This window comes from Podarcis cretensis (genome assembly GCF_951804945.1).
Source record: "Podarcis cretensis genome assembly, chromosome: 8".
In the NCBI taxonomy this organism is placed as follows: Eukaryota; Metazoa; Chordata; class Lepidosauria; order Squamata; family Lacertidae; genus Podarcis; species Podarcis cretensis.
The window spans coordinates 77637194-77650537 of NC_137177.1; the positions used below are offsets into that span (position 1 = coordinate 77637194).

The 13344-nt window shown below is 46.9% G+C and overlaps 1 protein-coding gene and 1 long non-coding RNA gene across 11 annotated transcripts in view; one reads left to right on the forward strand and one right to left on the reverse strand.

Moving 5' to 3' along the window:
* The window catches only part of CASZ1 (castor zinc finger 1), a 446064-nt gene that overhangs the window by 8043 nt on the left and 424677 nt on the right, over positions 1-13344 (reverse strand). For all 10 annotated transcript variants that reach the window (XR_013841587.1, XM_079986666.1, XM_079986664.1 and 7 more), the window contains 6 exons: positions 12549-12712; positions 9300-9422; positions 7754-8083; positions 6442-6640; positions 5672-5843; positions 1203-1351 (listed from right to left, as the gene is read on the reverse strand). Coding sequence is in view for 9 of the 10 variants with exons in the window: in XM_079986666.1 (XP_079842792.1) it covers positions 1203-1351; positions 5672-5843; positions 6442-6640; positions 7754-8083; positions 9300-9422; positions 12549-12712 (1137 nt within the window). In the remaining variant the exon portion in view is untranslated. The remainder of the gene's footprint in view (positions 1-1202; positions 1352-5671; positions 5844-6441; positions 6641-7753; positions 8084-9299; positions 9423-12548; positions 12713-13344) is intronic.
* Positions 1258-5554, forward strand: LOC307222221. Its single transcript, XR_013841638.1, has 4 exons — positions 1258-1387; positions 2074-2184; positions 3106-3302; positions 5420-5554. It is a non-coding gene; the product is annotated as an uncharacterized lncRNA (long non-coding RNA).

Sequence of the window (13344 nt, forward strand, 5' to 3'; positions counted from 1 at the left end):
TGCAGCGAGAAACGCGATATTGGGAGGGGTGTGTTTGACTTCTACACCAATAACAGTAGTTGGGTTCCAAGTGGACATCTGTTTGGTGTTAGGTCATGTTGGCTAGCACAATCAGGCTGGCATCATATACATCACCTGCCTAAAGGGTGTTAATGCTGGCATTGTGAATTCTGTGTATATATGCAGAGGATGCCGCCAGAGCCTGGGCCTGGGAGTGTTAATCTTGGCATCAGCATTGGGCTGTGTTGAACTTGCTGAATTTAGCAGCTGCGACTATGGCAGAGGCAGCATATGCATGAAGATGTGCTGGGGGGAGGGGATCTTTTGATTCTGCATTATATTACTACTACCACTACTACTACATTTGCCACCTGCCCTTCACCAGCAGGTCCTGGGGTGGGTTACAGCACTTTAAATTTCAGAATTAAAAACTGTTAAAACAGAGGAAAGTTACAGGAACAGGGTGGGTCCTGAAAACAGACACCTCGGTTGTCAAAGGCCAGAGCAGAGTGTTCACAGCATTCACTGAAATCTGTGTAGTGCCAGTTCAATATGCACCTCTGTGGGCAGGAAAGTCTACAACTTAGGGGTGGCAACCCCCTGCCAAGTTTCTGAGGGCAATGGAATGACTAAAAGGTCACCCTCTGCTCAACTGTAGGGAAGGAAGTGGTTTCTCAGACATTTGGGGCCTGAGTCATTTAAGACTTTTAACACAAGCGAGAACACTTTCAGTTGGACCAGGAAACAAACTGGCAACCAATGCAGTTGTTTTAAAATAAGAGCAAAGGGGGATAATATAGGGGGATGATTCTAATGTCACGTTTTCTAACATAACTGGAATGCTCTTTGAATATTTGCAGAAGTAATACAATGGTAGAACTGAATGTGAATGCAGATTTTAGAGCAAAGGATCAGGAGCTGTGAGGAATTTTGAAGATTCTGCTTTCACATCTTGTCCTGGACAATTCACATAGGTCTTGGGGAAGGGCTGTAGCTCAGCGGTAAAGCATCTGTCTGGCATGTAGGAGATCCTAATTCCTGGTAACTTCAGGTGGGCCTGGAAAAAGCTCCTGCCCAAAGAGTTGCTGCCAGTTAGTTCGGAGCTGAATAGTCTGACATGATATAGCAACTTCTTACATGAGGAAGTGCCATAGCTTAGTGGTTTCTAAGCATATTTATAGCCATCCTGCAGGAGGAGTCACCTGAGTGGGAACACGGTCGAAGTTCTTCCCCAGCATCCTCCTCATGTGCTTCCTGGCATGGGATGTCATCTGATGCTTCAGGAGGAAGGAGAACTGGCAGCCTTCACGGATGCAATGGAAATGGCTGTTCACTTGGTTGTACTTGCAACCTGGGAGAGAGGGAATGCAAAACAGATGCAAACCTCGTAAGTTAACAGTGGCCAGGAGTGGAGCAGCTGTACTCCGGGCAGGGGGCTTGGCAATGGCTGCTGTCCTATTTGATCTCTGAGAGAGTGCAGCAATTGGGACTGACTGCTGGCTCTTCCGCATCCCCAGACTTGTGTGTTAAATACTTCCTAATGTGGGAGAACAAGGCAGAAAGGATTCTCTTGCTGAAAAGGGGTCAGGAAAAAGAACTTGTTTTAAACTAGTAGCATAGGCTTCTGACACAGGTGAGAAGGCGGGGGGGGGGGGTTACTTTATTAATTGTCTTAGAATCCAAGACTTGAATCAGGTATAGGGAACTGGTGACTCTCCAGATGTTGCTGAACTAACTACAACTCCCAACAGTCCCAGCAAGCATGGCTAATGGTCAGGGATGGTGAGAGCTGTAGGCCAGCAACATCTGGCAGCCAGAGTTTCCCCACATCTGATTAAGATGGAAGGATGTCCTTCCCCTACTTTCCTCACCTAGTCCAATCAGTGCACATGGCACAAAGCCTGGCTGGCAAGGGGGTCAGTGTGGAGGAGGTTTTTAGGGCCACTCAACATGAGTGCTGGTTGAACCCTTTCTGCTATGCTAAAGGTGGTGGTGGGAGAAGTCTCAAACGAACAAGGAGAGAGAAGGGCTACATGGCTCTAGAGTAATAATGGGGAACCTTTGTCCTCATAGGTGGTGGTGGGACTCCAACTCCCATCAGCCCCAGCAAGCAGCACAGCCAATGGCCAGAGAGGATGGGAGATGTATTCCAGCAACATCTGGGGGAAAGATGAGTGAGATAATGTATGTGAAGCCCTTTTGGTGTCCTAATTTTTCTATGTAATTAACTAAGTAAGGCTGCAACATTTAATTTATTAATTGGCTAGATCAATCCATTAAAAACCATGTTGATAGACTAAAAATGTGTCCAAATTAATTGGACAACATTTTTTGAAGCCCAGTTTTTAAATGCAAGTAGTTATGAAAATTGCAGCTAGCAGAGGGGGATATGCATCTCCTATGTTAATGCCTTGTGCATTAACAAAAGCAAAAGAAACACATTTTGTTTCGTTTCTTTCAGAACAGATTTGTTTAAGTTTAATCAATTAATTGAGTAACTTGGTAAGATTCCTTTAACGGGATGGCAGCCCTGATTTCTCCTTTTTTCTTTGGGGGGTTTAGATGAGGGTGGCCCTCTGGCTGTAATGTTGGACTCCAACTCCCATCAGCCCCAGAGCTAGCATGGCCAGTAAGCAAGTGATAGTGATGATTCAGAGGATGGTGCCAGAGCTCAGTCTGTTCAACACCTGTTTAGAAAAAAACATTGTTCTGCTTGCCCAGAAGCTCCTGACTATTGAACTGAAGCAGGCTCTTGGCCTTATTTGAGGAATATTTGGGTGCATCACTTTGCATGCTTGAAAAGCATCACAAACAGTCCATGTTCACCAACAATATTGTGCACACAAATCCAAACACATCATGAAGAACCTCTTTTCTTCCTCAGCGCATCCATAAATGTCCCCCACCACAATGCCTGCTCCTTGCCAAATTCAGTCAGTGAATCGAGCAAACTGTATGTTCTTAAGAAAGTGGCACTGTTTTATGTCTCTGCCAAGTTTGGTATTTGTTTAAATATTATTCTCTCACCCCGTAGAACTCCCCCCCCCATCACCCAGCGCCCCCCTGTTCTGTCTCTATCAACCTGCCACCCTGTTCTCCTTTCAGGAAGAAGAACAAACAGTGCTGGCAGGACTGAAACTGTATCGGCCGCAGGCAGGTGAAGGCTTGCCCGTTGCTGGGGCAGCCGAGTGTCATGTATCATCGGGCGGCTTTGTCTGGCCCCAGCCATCCCCTGGAACAGCACCGGTTGAGCAAACAGCGGCAACCGCCAAGCCGCTTGACATTCGTAAGCCAAGACCCAGGTAAGGGGCAGACTGACGGTGTTGTTTGCAGTTGCCCAGGTTACCACAGGCCTCGCTGCCTCTCCAACATGAATTCTTTATGAAGTAAAAAACCCACAAAAACCCACAACCGAATAGGAAGAGATCTCTCTCCTGCTCTCGCTTTGAACGTTGGCTGTTTTGTTTTGTCGTGTGTGTGCGCGCGTATTGGCTATTTTTATCCCCATCAATAGAATCAGTTGTGTTCATGGGGGTAGCGGGGAGGCAGCCAGGGACACAAAGAAGGCTAGGGCTTGTTTGTTCCCCAGGACTCCAGTGAATACATGGTGCCCCAGACAACATGGGGCTAAACACTTCTCTGGGGTGAGAGGTGCAGGTACAGCTGGTGGAGAAAAAAGGGGGTTGCCAGTTTCAAAAGCCAAAGGAGACTCTCCCCCTGCCTACAAATAATGGCTTAGAAGCCAAATTTATCTCCCCACCTCTTTGGACCATCTGCATAGAGGAAAGGTGGCTGCCTGAAGAAGCCCCTGCTTCCAGAAGAAGCCTCCAGAATCTGTTTCTGAGACTAGAGCCGCCATATGCATGTGTTCAGTCTAGGCCAGTCCTGCATGGAATCTTTGACTGTACAGCCAGCACGTTGGCTGGTTTGAGGTGGGTGGGTGTTATTGGCTGTTCAGATAGGGAACCTGTGTCCACACACAACACATACAGCCATCTCTGACCATTGGCCATGCTGGCTGGGGCTGATGGGAGCTGGAGTCCAGCAACAAACACCCCCATTGTAGGCCTTCTGGAAAGGGTCTCCACCACTTCCACACACACTTCTGACCCTGCTAGAGCTCAGCACCAGTTAAACTAAGAGGTGCAAACACCCAGGTCCCAGCTATCACTGGTGCCCTAAAAACTGGTCCTGTCATTTGGATTACTGAGGGCAGAAAGCTGGTTTCTATATGGGATGGCTCTTAAATTTTGCAGATAAATAAGCAACTTAGAACTGGTTGCACCCCTATTAAATAACCAAGTAGTGACATGGTCCAGGGATTGGCACAACCCCTTCTGGTTGCAGTTAAGCAGCTGAGCCAGTGGGGCTGGGTGCTTCTGCTCATAGTCTGCAAAAGGGGCCAACCATGTGTGGGTTTAGCCCAGGAGGGTTCACTTGTTTGCCGTAGCAGCTGGAGGAAAGGAGGGGGAGGTGTTTACAATTTCGTAATTGTTTTTGGCATGGCCCTAATAAGTCTGGCAAGCGGATCTGCCAACCACACACCCTGCCGCCTATCAGGCGCTTTGATGTGCCTGGATGGTTGGCATCGAAAGAGGCAATGTGCTTGCCTCCAGCACCGAAGCGACTGTAGATGCCAGAAGAGAATGGAATCCTCCCCCTTACCCTGCCACTACCACCATTGGGAAATATTTACCCTTTGGCTTTTGCTAGGCAGATCTGGCAAGGAGTATAAAAAAAATGTACTCCTCAAGCCAAGGGGTATCACGCAAAAAGGACCACTGGGAGATTTCATGGTTCTTCCATCACACTCAAATTTCTAAGGTGATCAGAGCAAGTGTTTGCTCCCCGTGACTCTCCTCCTGCAACCAGGGTGAGCAGAGACATCTTGCCTTGCTGGGGAGTTGCCACTGGGGTTGTATCTGTTAGAAACAGCTGTGGGTTGCCTTCCCCACTCGCATTCTTAACTACTCAGGGCAGGACCCACTGATCAAAGGAACTTTTCCAAACCTGTTTGTCTGCCTACCCACACACACAGAAAGTAGGCGATTTGGCTTGGAATAGAAGTGCACTCAGTTCTGGTTGTGTGAAAGGCTAGGGAGATGGTGCAGTTGTAGCAATTGGAGAGCTGGACAAGGAGGTGGGGAAACCTACCTTTAAATCCTCACTCAGCCATGACATTCATTGGCTGACCCGGTATCAGTCGGTCTACCCTACCTCACAAGGATGTTGGGACAATCATACCATTTTGAGGTGTGATATAAAATAAAAAGGCTAGTAAGAAGGGGCTCTTCCCAGGCAGTAACGACCTGTATGCTTGCCACTGCACCCTTACAAAAATCAACCTGATATGTAAGTAAACACACTTATTTTTTTTAGAGAGAGAGGTCACTAGTTTCCCACTTTCTTTCCTCTACAGGAAATAGATCCTGCAAAGGTGGCTGGGAACTTCCCACTGCTTGGGGGAAAGGGAACAGAATCCGTTATCAAAGGAGGAGGAAGATAACCTGGTGGAAAAAACACTTTATGGAGGAAATGGCCAAGAGTGACTGAGTGCAATTGTATGCACACTTCCTTGTGAGTTTTAGATCCAGTGTCAGACTTTTTGCTGTTGCCAACTGGTGAAAGATCCTGCCCCAACACTGTGTTACACCAGAGGAGAGAGACTTACCTAGCCTGCCGCACTCTTCCCTCTTGGTGAAGTACTTGAAGCCGTTGGCTGCTCTGCGCTCTGCCTTCTCATGCTTCTTCACGTGCCAGGGGAGTTTGGTGGTGATGTTGGTCACAAAAAAGCAGCCAGGGCGAAGACAGTGGTAATGCCCTCGCATTCGGAACTCACAGTGCTGGAAGGAGAAGATGAGGGCAAGCGAGTTCAGCATACAACATAAACAGCAACCCTGACTCAGAACAAAACCCAACCAAGTTAGCGTGAGGTCTGGTGGTAGGAATGTCCCAGTAGTATTTTTTTTCTCTGACCCTTATGAAATGCATGTATTTATCCATGTAGATTGTGTTTTCTGCGGATTGCTGTTTGTTCTAATTCAGCTGTAAACAATGGGTTTTTCCGGGGAAAAGCAGCGGGGCAATTGCAAAATTGCTTGGACCATGCCTAGAAAGCATGGGACAAGCAGAAGTGTGGACGAGCCCTTAGCTGGAGGATGTGTCATGAAGGCTAAACTAGGCTAAGCCTGCAGTGCAGTTGTGATTTGATGGGTGGCACACACAACGGGGCATCGACCCCATTCTGCTTCTCTGGGATGCAACCAACAAAATTTTACTCAGAGTAGAACTTCTGAAGTTAATGGACCTAAGTCAGACATGTTTATTCATTTCAATGGGTGTAGTCATAGCATGACACCAGTGGGCTCCAAGCTCCTGCCTTGGCTCCCCCACCCACTGTTGTCCCTTCACCCCCCCTCCCCCCCAGCCTTTCACCCTTACCTGGTTAGGACAGAGACATTGCAGGGAGTAATAAGCAAACTGGTCTCGCACATTCACGAGGTTGTTGTTGGGGTTGATGTGGTCGAGGCAGTGGGACTCGGCCTTTCCGGAGGTTTTGCACACGTACTTGCAGTTCCCAAACAGACAGTGGAAGTGGAATTTGTTGGCATACTTGCAATCTGTTGCCAGGCATGGATCACTGGGGAATTTTTATTAGAAAGAGAGGAAGAATAAGTTTCTGGACAGCCTTCCCTGAACTCCCTTCTAATTGCATCATCGCTATTAGAAATCAGGGTCCCCCCACCCCCACCCCCGCGACTAAGATGACTAAGATGCTCCATCCTGGCCTTTCAAATCTCTTCCCTTCAAGGGGATGGTCACCTAGCTCAGTGGTCGTACACCTGCTTTGTATGCAGAGGGTCCCAGGTTCAATCCCTGGGAACTCAAGCAAAAAGGTTCAGGTGAGCAAGTGGCGGGAAAGATCCCACTTGGCCTGAGACCTTGGAGAGCTACTGCCAGTCCAAGTAGATTATTCTAAGCTAGATGGATCCATTGGGACAAAACAGCTTCCTATGCTCCAATCCCTATTTTGTCCTAGAACCCATTTAAAGCCAGGCAAGAGAAGGCAGAGAAGAACACAGAGCTTAAGAAGAGCCTGGCAGCTGGATCAGGCCAGTGGCCCATCTAGTCTAGCATCTTCTTACAGCAGGCAGCCAAATGCCCCAATAGGAAGCCCATAAACAAGACCAGAGTGCCAGAGCACTCCCCACTCCTGCAGTTTTCAGAAGCATACTGCTCCAGCACTGGAGGTATAACAAAACCATCAGGGCTATTAGCCACTGACAGCCTTTTTCTCCTCCATGAATTTGTCTTTTAAAGCTATCTAGGTTTCTGGCCATCACTGCTTCTTGTGGGAGCAAGAGTGGTACCTCTGGTTATGAACTTAATTCGTTCCAGAGGTCGTTTTTTTAACCTGAAACTGTTCTTAACCTGCGCCACCACCGTGCAATTTCTGTTCTCATCCTGAGGCAAAGTTCTTAACCCGAGGTACTATTTCTGGGTTAGCGGAGTCTATAACCCAAAGTGTTTGTAACTTGAGGTGTTTGTAACCCAAGGTACCACTGTAGTGTCATTGCTACCTGCAGAGACCCAGAAGTATCCTGGCTTTAAACGAGAGGGAGCAGAGCTGGGATTACACTATGGTTGAGGAAGGGGAGCAGCAAGGATATGATCTTTGGGAGAAAATTGCTCTTGGGGGAAATGGTCTGCCTCCCCCAGCCCTCCATTCTCCCCTTTAAGTGAAGTCACTCACTTCTCCTGGAACTGGAGGAAGCCAGGTTTGACCTGAGGCTTGGCGTTCTCGAGGGAAGTCGTCGTCAAGGGGGACGTGGCCAGGTTAGGCACTGATGTGGGGATCTGAGAGATGGTGGAAGCCAGTTGTTTCCAGGCCAGGAGGGTGGGAGTGGAGGGCACAGTCACCGAGCTCGGGGCGGGCACATCTGGGGCAGAGGTGTTGGTCAGGGCAGCGGAAGAAGAAGCTGAGGGTGACGAAGGGGCTAAGGAAGTCTTGGTCTCAGCAACGGTTGGGAAAGAGAATTCAGAGCTTCCTTTCACAGCTCCGCCATCTGTTCGGAAGTGGAAACTATGGCAAGAGGGGAGAAAGCAGTTAACATTAGGCTCATACACTTTATACATGAAAATTGCTTTGCAGCCCACACCTCACCTCCCATTCTGATTAGTGCACCACACCCATGTTTCTAAAGAGTGGAAGTCATTACCACTGAGTAGATAAAAAGGGTTGTATGCAAGCCCAGTCCTACTCAGAGTAGACCCAGTGATGTTAAGGAACGTAACTTCATTTCATTAATTTCAATGGGTCTCCTCTGAGTGAAACTTAGTTCAATACAGCCCAAAGTTCTTTGTTTCCATTTGGACAAAGGTAAGCAACCTTTTCACTCTTCCATCCTTCCTCCTTTATTATCAGCCCCCTTTTTAAAAAAACAAAAAACACCCAAGTTATGCCTGCTTTTTAAATTATTTTTAGTAATAGATAACTCTTTTATTTCTTTCTGGAGGTGGTGCTGGTGATTCCTGGCCTCCAAGGTATCTTAAATCACCCTTTTTATTTATGTCCCAAAATCCTGAGCCATGTGAAACCCAAAGACAAAACACGGCAGCTGTCTTCAGAAGCCGTTCTAAAGCATAGTTTAGAATAGGCATGGGAGAATCTTCAGTTCTCCAGATGTTGCTGGATTCCAGCAACCATCATCCATGATCATTGGATGGGCTGATGGGCGTTGGAGTGCAGCAGCATCTAGAAAGTCAAAGGTTCCCCTAGATGAACCTTGAGTTCACTCACTTAGCCCCCTCATCTCCTCAAGTGCAGTTGGCAAGGAGGAATTCAGGCGTTTCCACTTCTGGTTTAGATTAACTGCAATTTGTTGTTTGTTCCAAACTGACAATGTTGCCTGCTTCAAACTAACTGAGCTTAACCACAGTTATGATTACTGTGTCAGAGGCGAGATTCAAACTGATGAACAGCTCAGGACTCTTAGCCACTGTGCTGCACTCACCAGGCAAAGGGAGGAAGTGTGCCATGTTCCCAACCAAAACAAAGTTCCAGATAGCAAAAGGAAGGCCAACACAATTACTTCCACCCATGAAATCTCAAATCAGGGCAGGTGGGATTGCAGGGTGAACAACTGTGTTCACTCAGGACCATCTTTCCGAATCCTGTCAAGGCCACACACAGCTCCTGTAACCCCAGGGGTTGCCCCTCCAACCTTTTAATCGAGAGCAATTGTAAGTATTGTGTGTGTTTGCATTGAAATTCATTGTGTCTTGGCTCATCCCCTTACTTGGCGTGCTTGATGGCTCCATCCAAGGTGCTGAAGAGGGCTCCACATTCTTCCACCACACAGTGGAAATGCACTTTATGAAGAAAGTCACACTGAGCATCGCAGAAGTCCTTGGTACCAAATCTGCCAAAATGAGACATATATATGAGACCTTAACAGAGAGAAATGGGGAAGCTGCCTTATTCTGAGACAGACCGCTGGTCCATCTACCTCAGTGCTGTCTGTAATGCCGAGGTTGCAGGTTCGATCCCCGTAAGGGACAGCTGCATATTACTGCATTGCAGAGGGTTGGACTCTGATCCTCAGGGTCCCTTCCAACTCTCTTGATTCTATGACCCTCCAGAGCTTCAAGCAGGTGCCTTTTCCAACCCTAGCTGGAGATGGTGGGGACTGAATCAGCAAAAGCTGGTGGCCTCTTTGATGCTTTCTCGCATATTGGGAGCAAGGCATACCTGCCAAAAAGGGCTCTTCCACAGCTGCCAGTTACGTTTGCTTAGCTAGACTTCTCAGTCGGCTTTGAACCAGGGAGACAAGGACACGAGCTTACACACGCCTAAACATAATGGCTTGGCTGATCAAACAGATACAGCGCGACAAAAGGGGGGAAATTCACTAGAGCAGGAGGAAATCAGGATATCATTCCATAGGAATGTCAATGTTTTAATTAACTGTTTGGCTTTGAATCGGTTGAATTTAAATACATTTACATATTGAAAATAACACTGATGAAGGTGTCCTTTTTTAGGGCAGGGGGAGATCCTGAAAGAAGGAAACTGTTTCTTTTGCTCATGAGATAACTGAAATGTAGTCAGTGGACACTGGCACTTTGAAAAGAAAGGCCACTTCTAATACACTCTTCTCTATCACATTTGGAAAGGTGGAGTCTTTGACTGCTTTGAACCAATTTCAAGAAAAGAAGGGTTGAAGTGTTCCAAATATTGTTGGTAACACACCACACCAAAATGGCTTAAAATAGTTCAAGGACCGTTACTGTTGTACAAGGCAAAGATTTTCTTTTCTTTAAATTGACATTTTCAGTGGAGCAACATTAGTGTTTGATGCTATGGTCCTTTTTTTATCTGAATGAAAGCTCTTGCTAGTTTATCCAGTACTAACAGATAGCTAGATAGTTTGCCTTTCAGGATGAAAGACATCTGTAAATGTCTTTCTCTATCAAATCTGGCACTGTCTGAAGAGAGCAGACGTGTTGATGGTTTGAAAATCTGGGGAGGGGGAGCTTCAAGGCCCCCTCTACCGGCCCCCACAATTTTTCTAAGAATTGTTTTGGGGGGTGGCAAGGTGTTCATTAATGCGGCATATCTCTACGGAAAAGATATTCAACACCTAGAAGATCAAAGGAATGCTGAGAACAGCTTTGGGATTCTAGAAGAGTGCAACCTCTCTCTGGACAAGCTGGATTACTTTTTAGAAAAACATAGTTATAAACTGAGTGGAAGGAGGGAGGCAATGAATCCGTCTCCTAAGTAAAGGCATTTTGATAGCGTCTCTCATATGTTCTCAAACTGGCTGGGGTGCAAGTAACAGCTTCTGGGGCACAAACAGGCTGAAGGATCATAAACAAAGGAGAATGACAAATGACTGCCGCTAAGGTTTTTTTGGGTGTGTGTGTGCGTGCAATGAGTCCTGCCGGGAAAGAGACTGGCTTGGTCTGAATTTATTTAATGTCTTGATTAGTAATCTGGGAAAAGGGAGTAAACAGCCAACTTAATGAAATTTACAAATTATGCTAGTCTGGGAGGAGCTGGGAGCCCCAGAACGAGGGCAGAGAAATCATCAGGGGAATGGAGCCTGCAGAAAGAATCGGGGCAACAACACTGATTCAGGGGAGAGAGACCTGCTAAGGAGTGACGTGCACAGAACACACAGTAGGACCCAGGCTCAATTCATAGTGCTGGTTTTGATTGCTAAGTCCATAAACTAGGGATGAAGAATATGCATCGCTCCAGATGTAGTTGGACTCCAACTCCCACATCCCTGACTATTGGCCATGCTGGCTGGTGGGAGCTGCAGCCCTAACAAAAGTTGGAAGGGCTACAGGTGCCCCATCATCCCTGTTTTCATCAGTCTTAATAAAAGCCAGAGCAGCTACTCATGCAGAGACACTGCAGGGAGCTTCCTTTCTGGATGGGGCTCCCAGCAACCATGAGCCTTGCATCCAGGGATGCGAAATCTGGGGCCCTCCCAATGTTGTCAGACTCTAATTCCCATCATCCTTGACCACCAGCTATGCTGACTGTGGCTGATGGGAGTTGGGTTGCAGGCTCGCCGTAAATTGCCCCCCTCTCCCATTTCTGGGCATCAGGAGGGCTGCCTGCTCCCATCTGAACCTAGCTCTCAACTGAGATTGTATGCTGACATCCCTCACTGGGCGCCACAACCTTAATAAATCAGGCCACAACCAGAAAGGCCTCTTCAGTGGTGGCTCCTTCAATGCACCGCTCTCTCCACAGATATACTGACTTGGCGCCTTCCTTACTCTCTTGAAGACACCAGGAAAAGTATGTTCTATTTTAGGCTTTAATAGCAATTCATTTTATCTGTTTCAACTCCTCTTTTAGATATATTGGTTTTTCCCTCCTTGTTTTTATGTAGTGCCTTACTTTTTTAAAGCAAGATCCTGCAGAAATTGCCTGAACCATTATATTCCAGCTCGATCATTGGTGAGGCTCCTTTTTAATTTCTTTTCACTTGTTCTAAACTTTTCATGATTTCTTTGTTTGGTTTTTTGTTTTCATATTCGTTGTAAACAGCTGTGATACATTTTTATGGTACAGCGGCATATAAACATTTTTTTGAATGAATGATACAGCTTCTGGCTGTATTTGTGAGCCACTTGATAGTTAAATATGGTAAAATAAAATGTAAATGATTACAGCCTTGGAACTCATGATAATTTAGATTTATGGTGGCTGTGACATTGTGCAACCTGTGCTGCTCAAGCATCTAAATGCAGCAGAGACAGGGCTGAGATGGTAACAGCCATCTTGAACTGCTGCAGGAACACAGGCAGCCTTATGTCATTATTTTGACAATTTATATACCGCTTCATTACAACGATCTCCAAATGTCTGCTGAAATAAGGTCTTTACTAGGCTCTCTACAGGGAGCAGAAATGCCCAGCCTCAGCAGGGAGTGCCACAAAATCCCCAAACAGTTTTTAAGTGGGTAATGTTGGTATCATACCAATCCCCTTTACACCACCTAACCTGGGTCAGAACCTGCCCTCACCTGCGCAAGTACATCTTCCAGGGCTCAGAGAGTTTCTCCTGGACAAGAGCCTTCACTGTCTTGCCCAGGTATTGCGTGGCATCACCTGAAGCTCCCAGAGGGCTGCCGTCAGCCTCCACCTTCAAGCCAAGAAGGTTGCCAAGGTTGGGGTTGGTCTGAGACATCTGTGGGGAGAAGGTAGATGCGGTATGTTAGGAGATAAAACCTGAGTTCGTCTGAGATTATCCCACAAATAAGTTGTGGTTTGTCCTAAAAAGTAACAGAAAAGAACAGGCTTGGGGAGTGGAGTCAAGTGGAGCAAAGGAAGCCCAGGTCCAAATCCTATGACAACTGTGTACTTGGTAGGGAAACCTTCCACAATGAGACATTTTGGAGTACAACTTCCATCAGCCTCAGCTAGCACAAACACACGGGCCAGTAGGTTGGGGAAGGAGACCCCTGGCAGTTGTTAAATAGGTCCCTGCCTCTCTATACTGGCTCTCAGAGCAGTGATGCTCCTTGCTTTAAGGTCTAATAATGAGTGGTTCCCTCACTACAAAAGGGAATTCTTCTCCTTGGTTGTCAGTTTTTTGGGAAGCAGTATTAAGCTGCTGGGAGAAATCTGAAGAGGGCTCAAGATCAGATTCTGGAGCCCACTTCTGCAGAATGAGTTCCTGGTGCTCTCTGGGGCTACAGTCAGGTTTTATCTACAGTCAGTAAACAAAACAAAACAAAATCGCTTTGAGTGCTTTTTGGTGTGTGTGTGTGTGTGTGTGTGTGTGTGTGTGTGTGTATAACGGTATATACAGTTTATGAA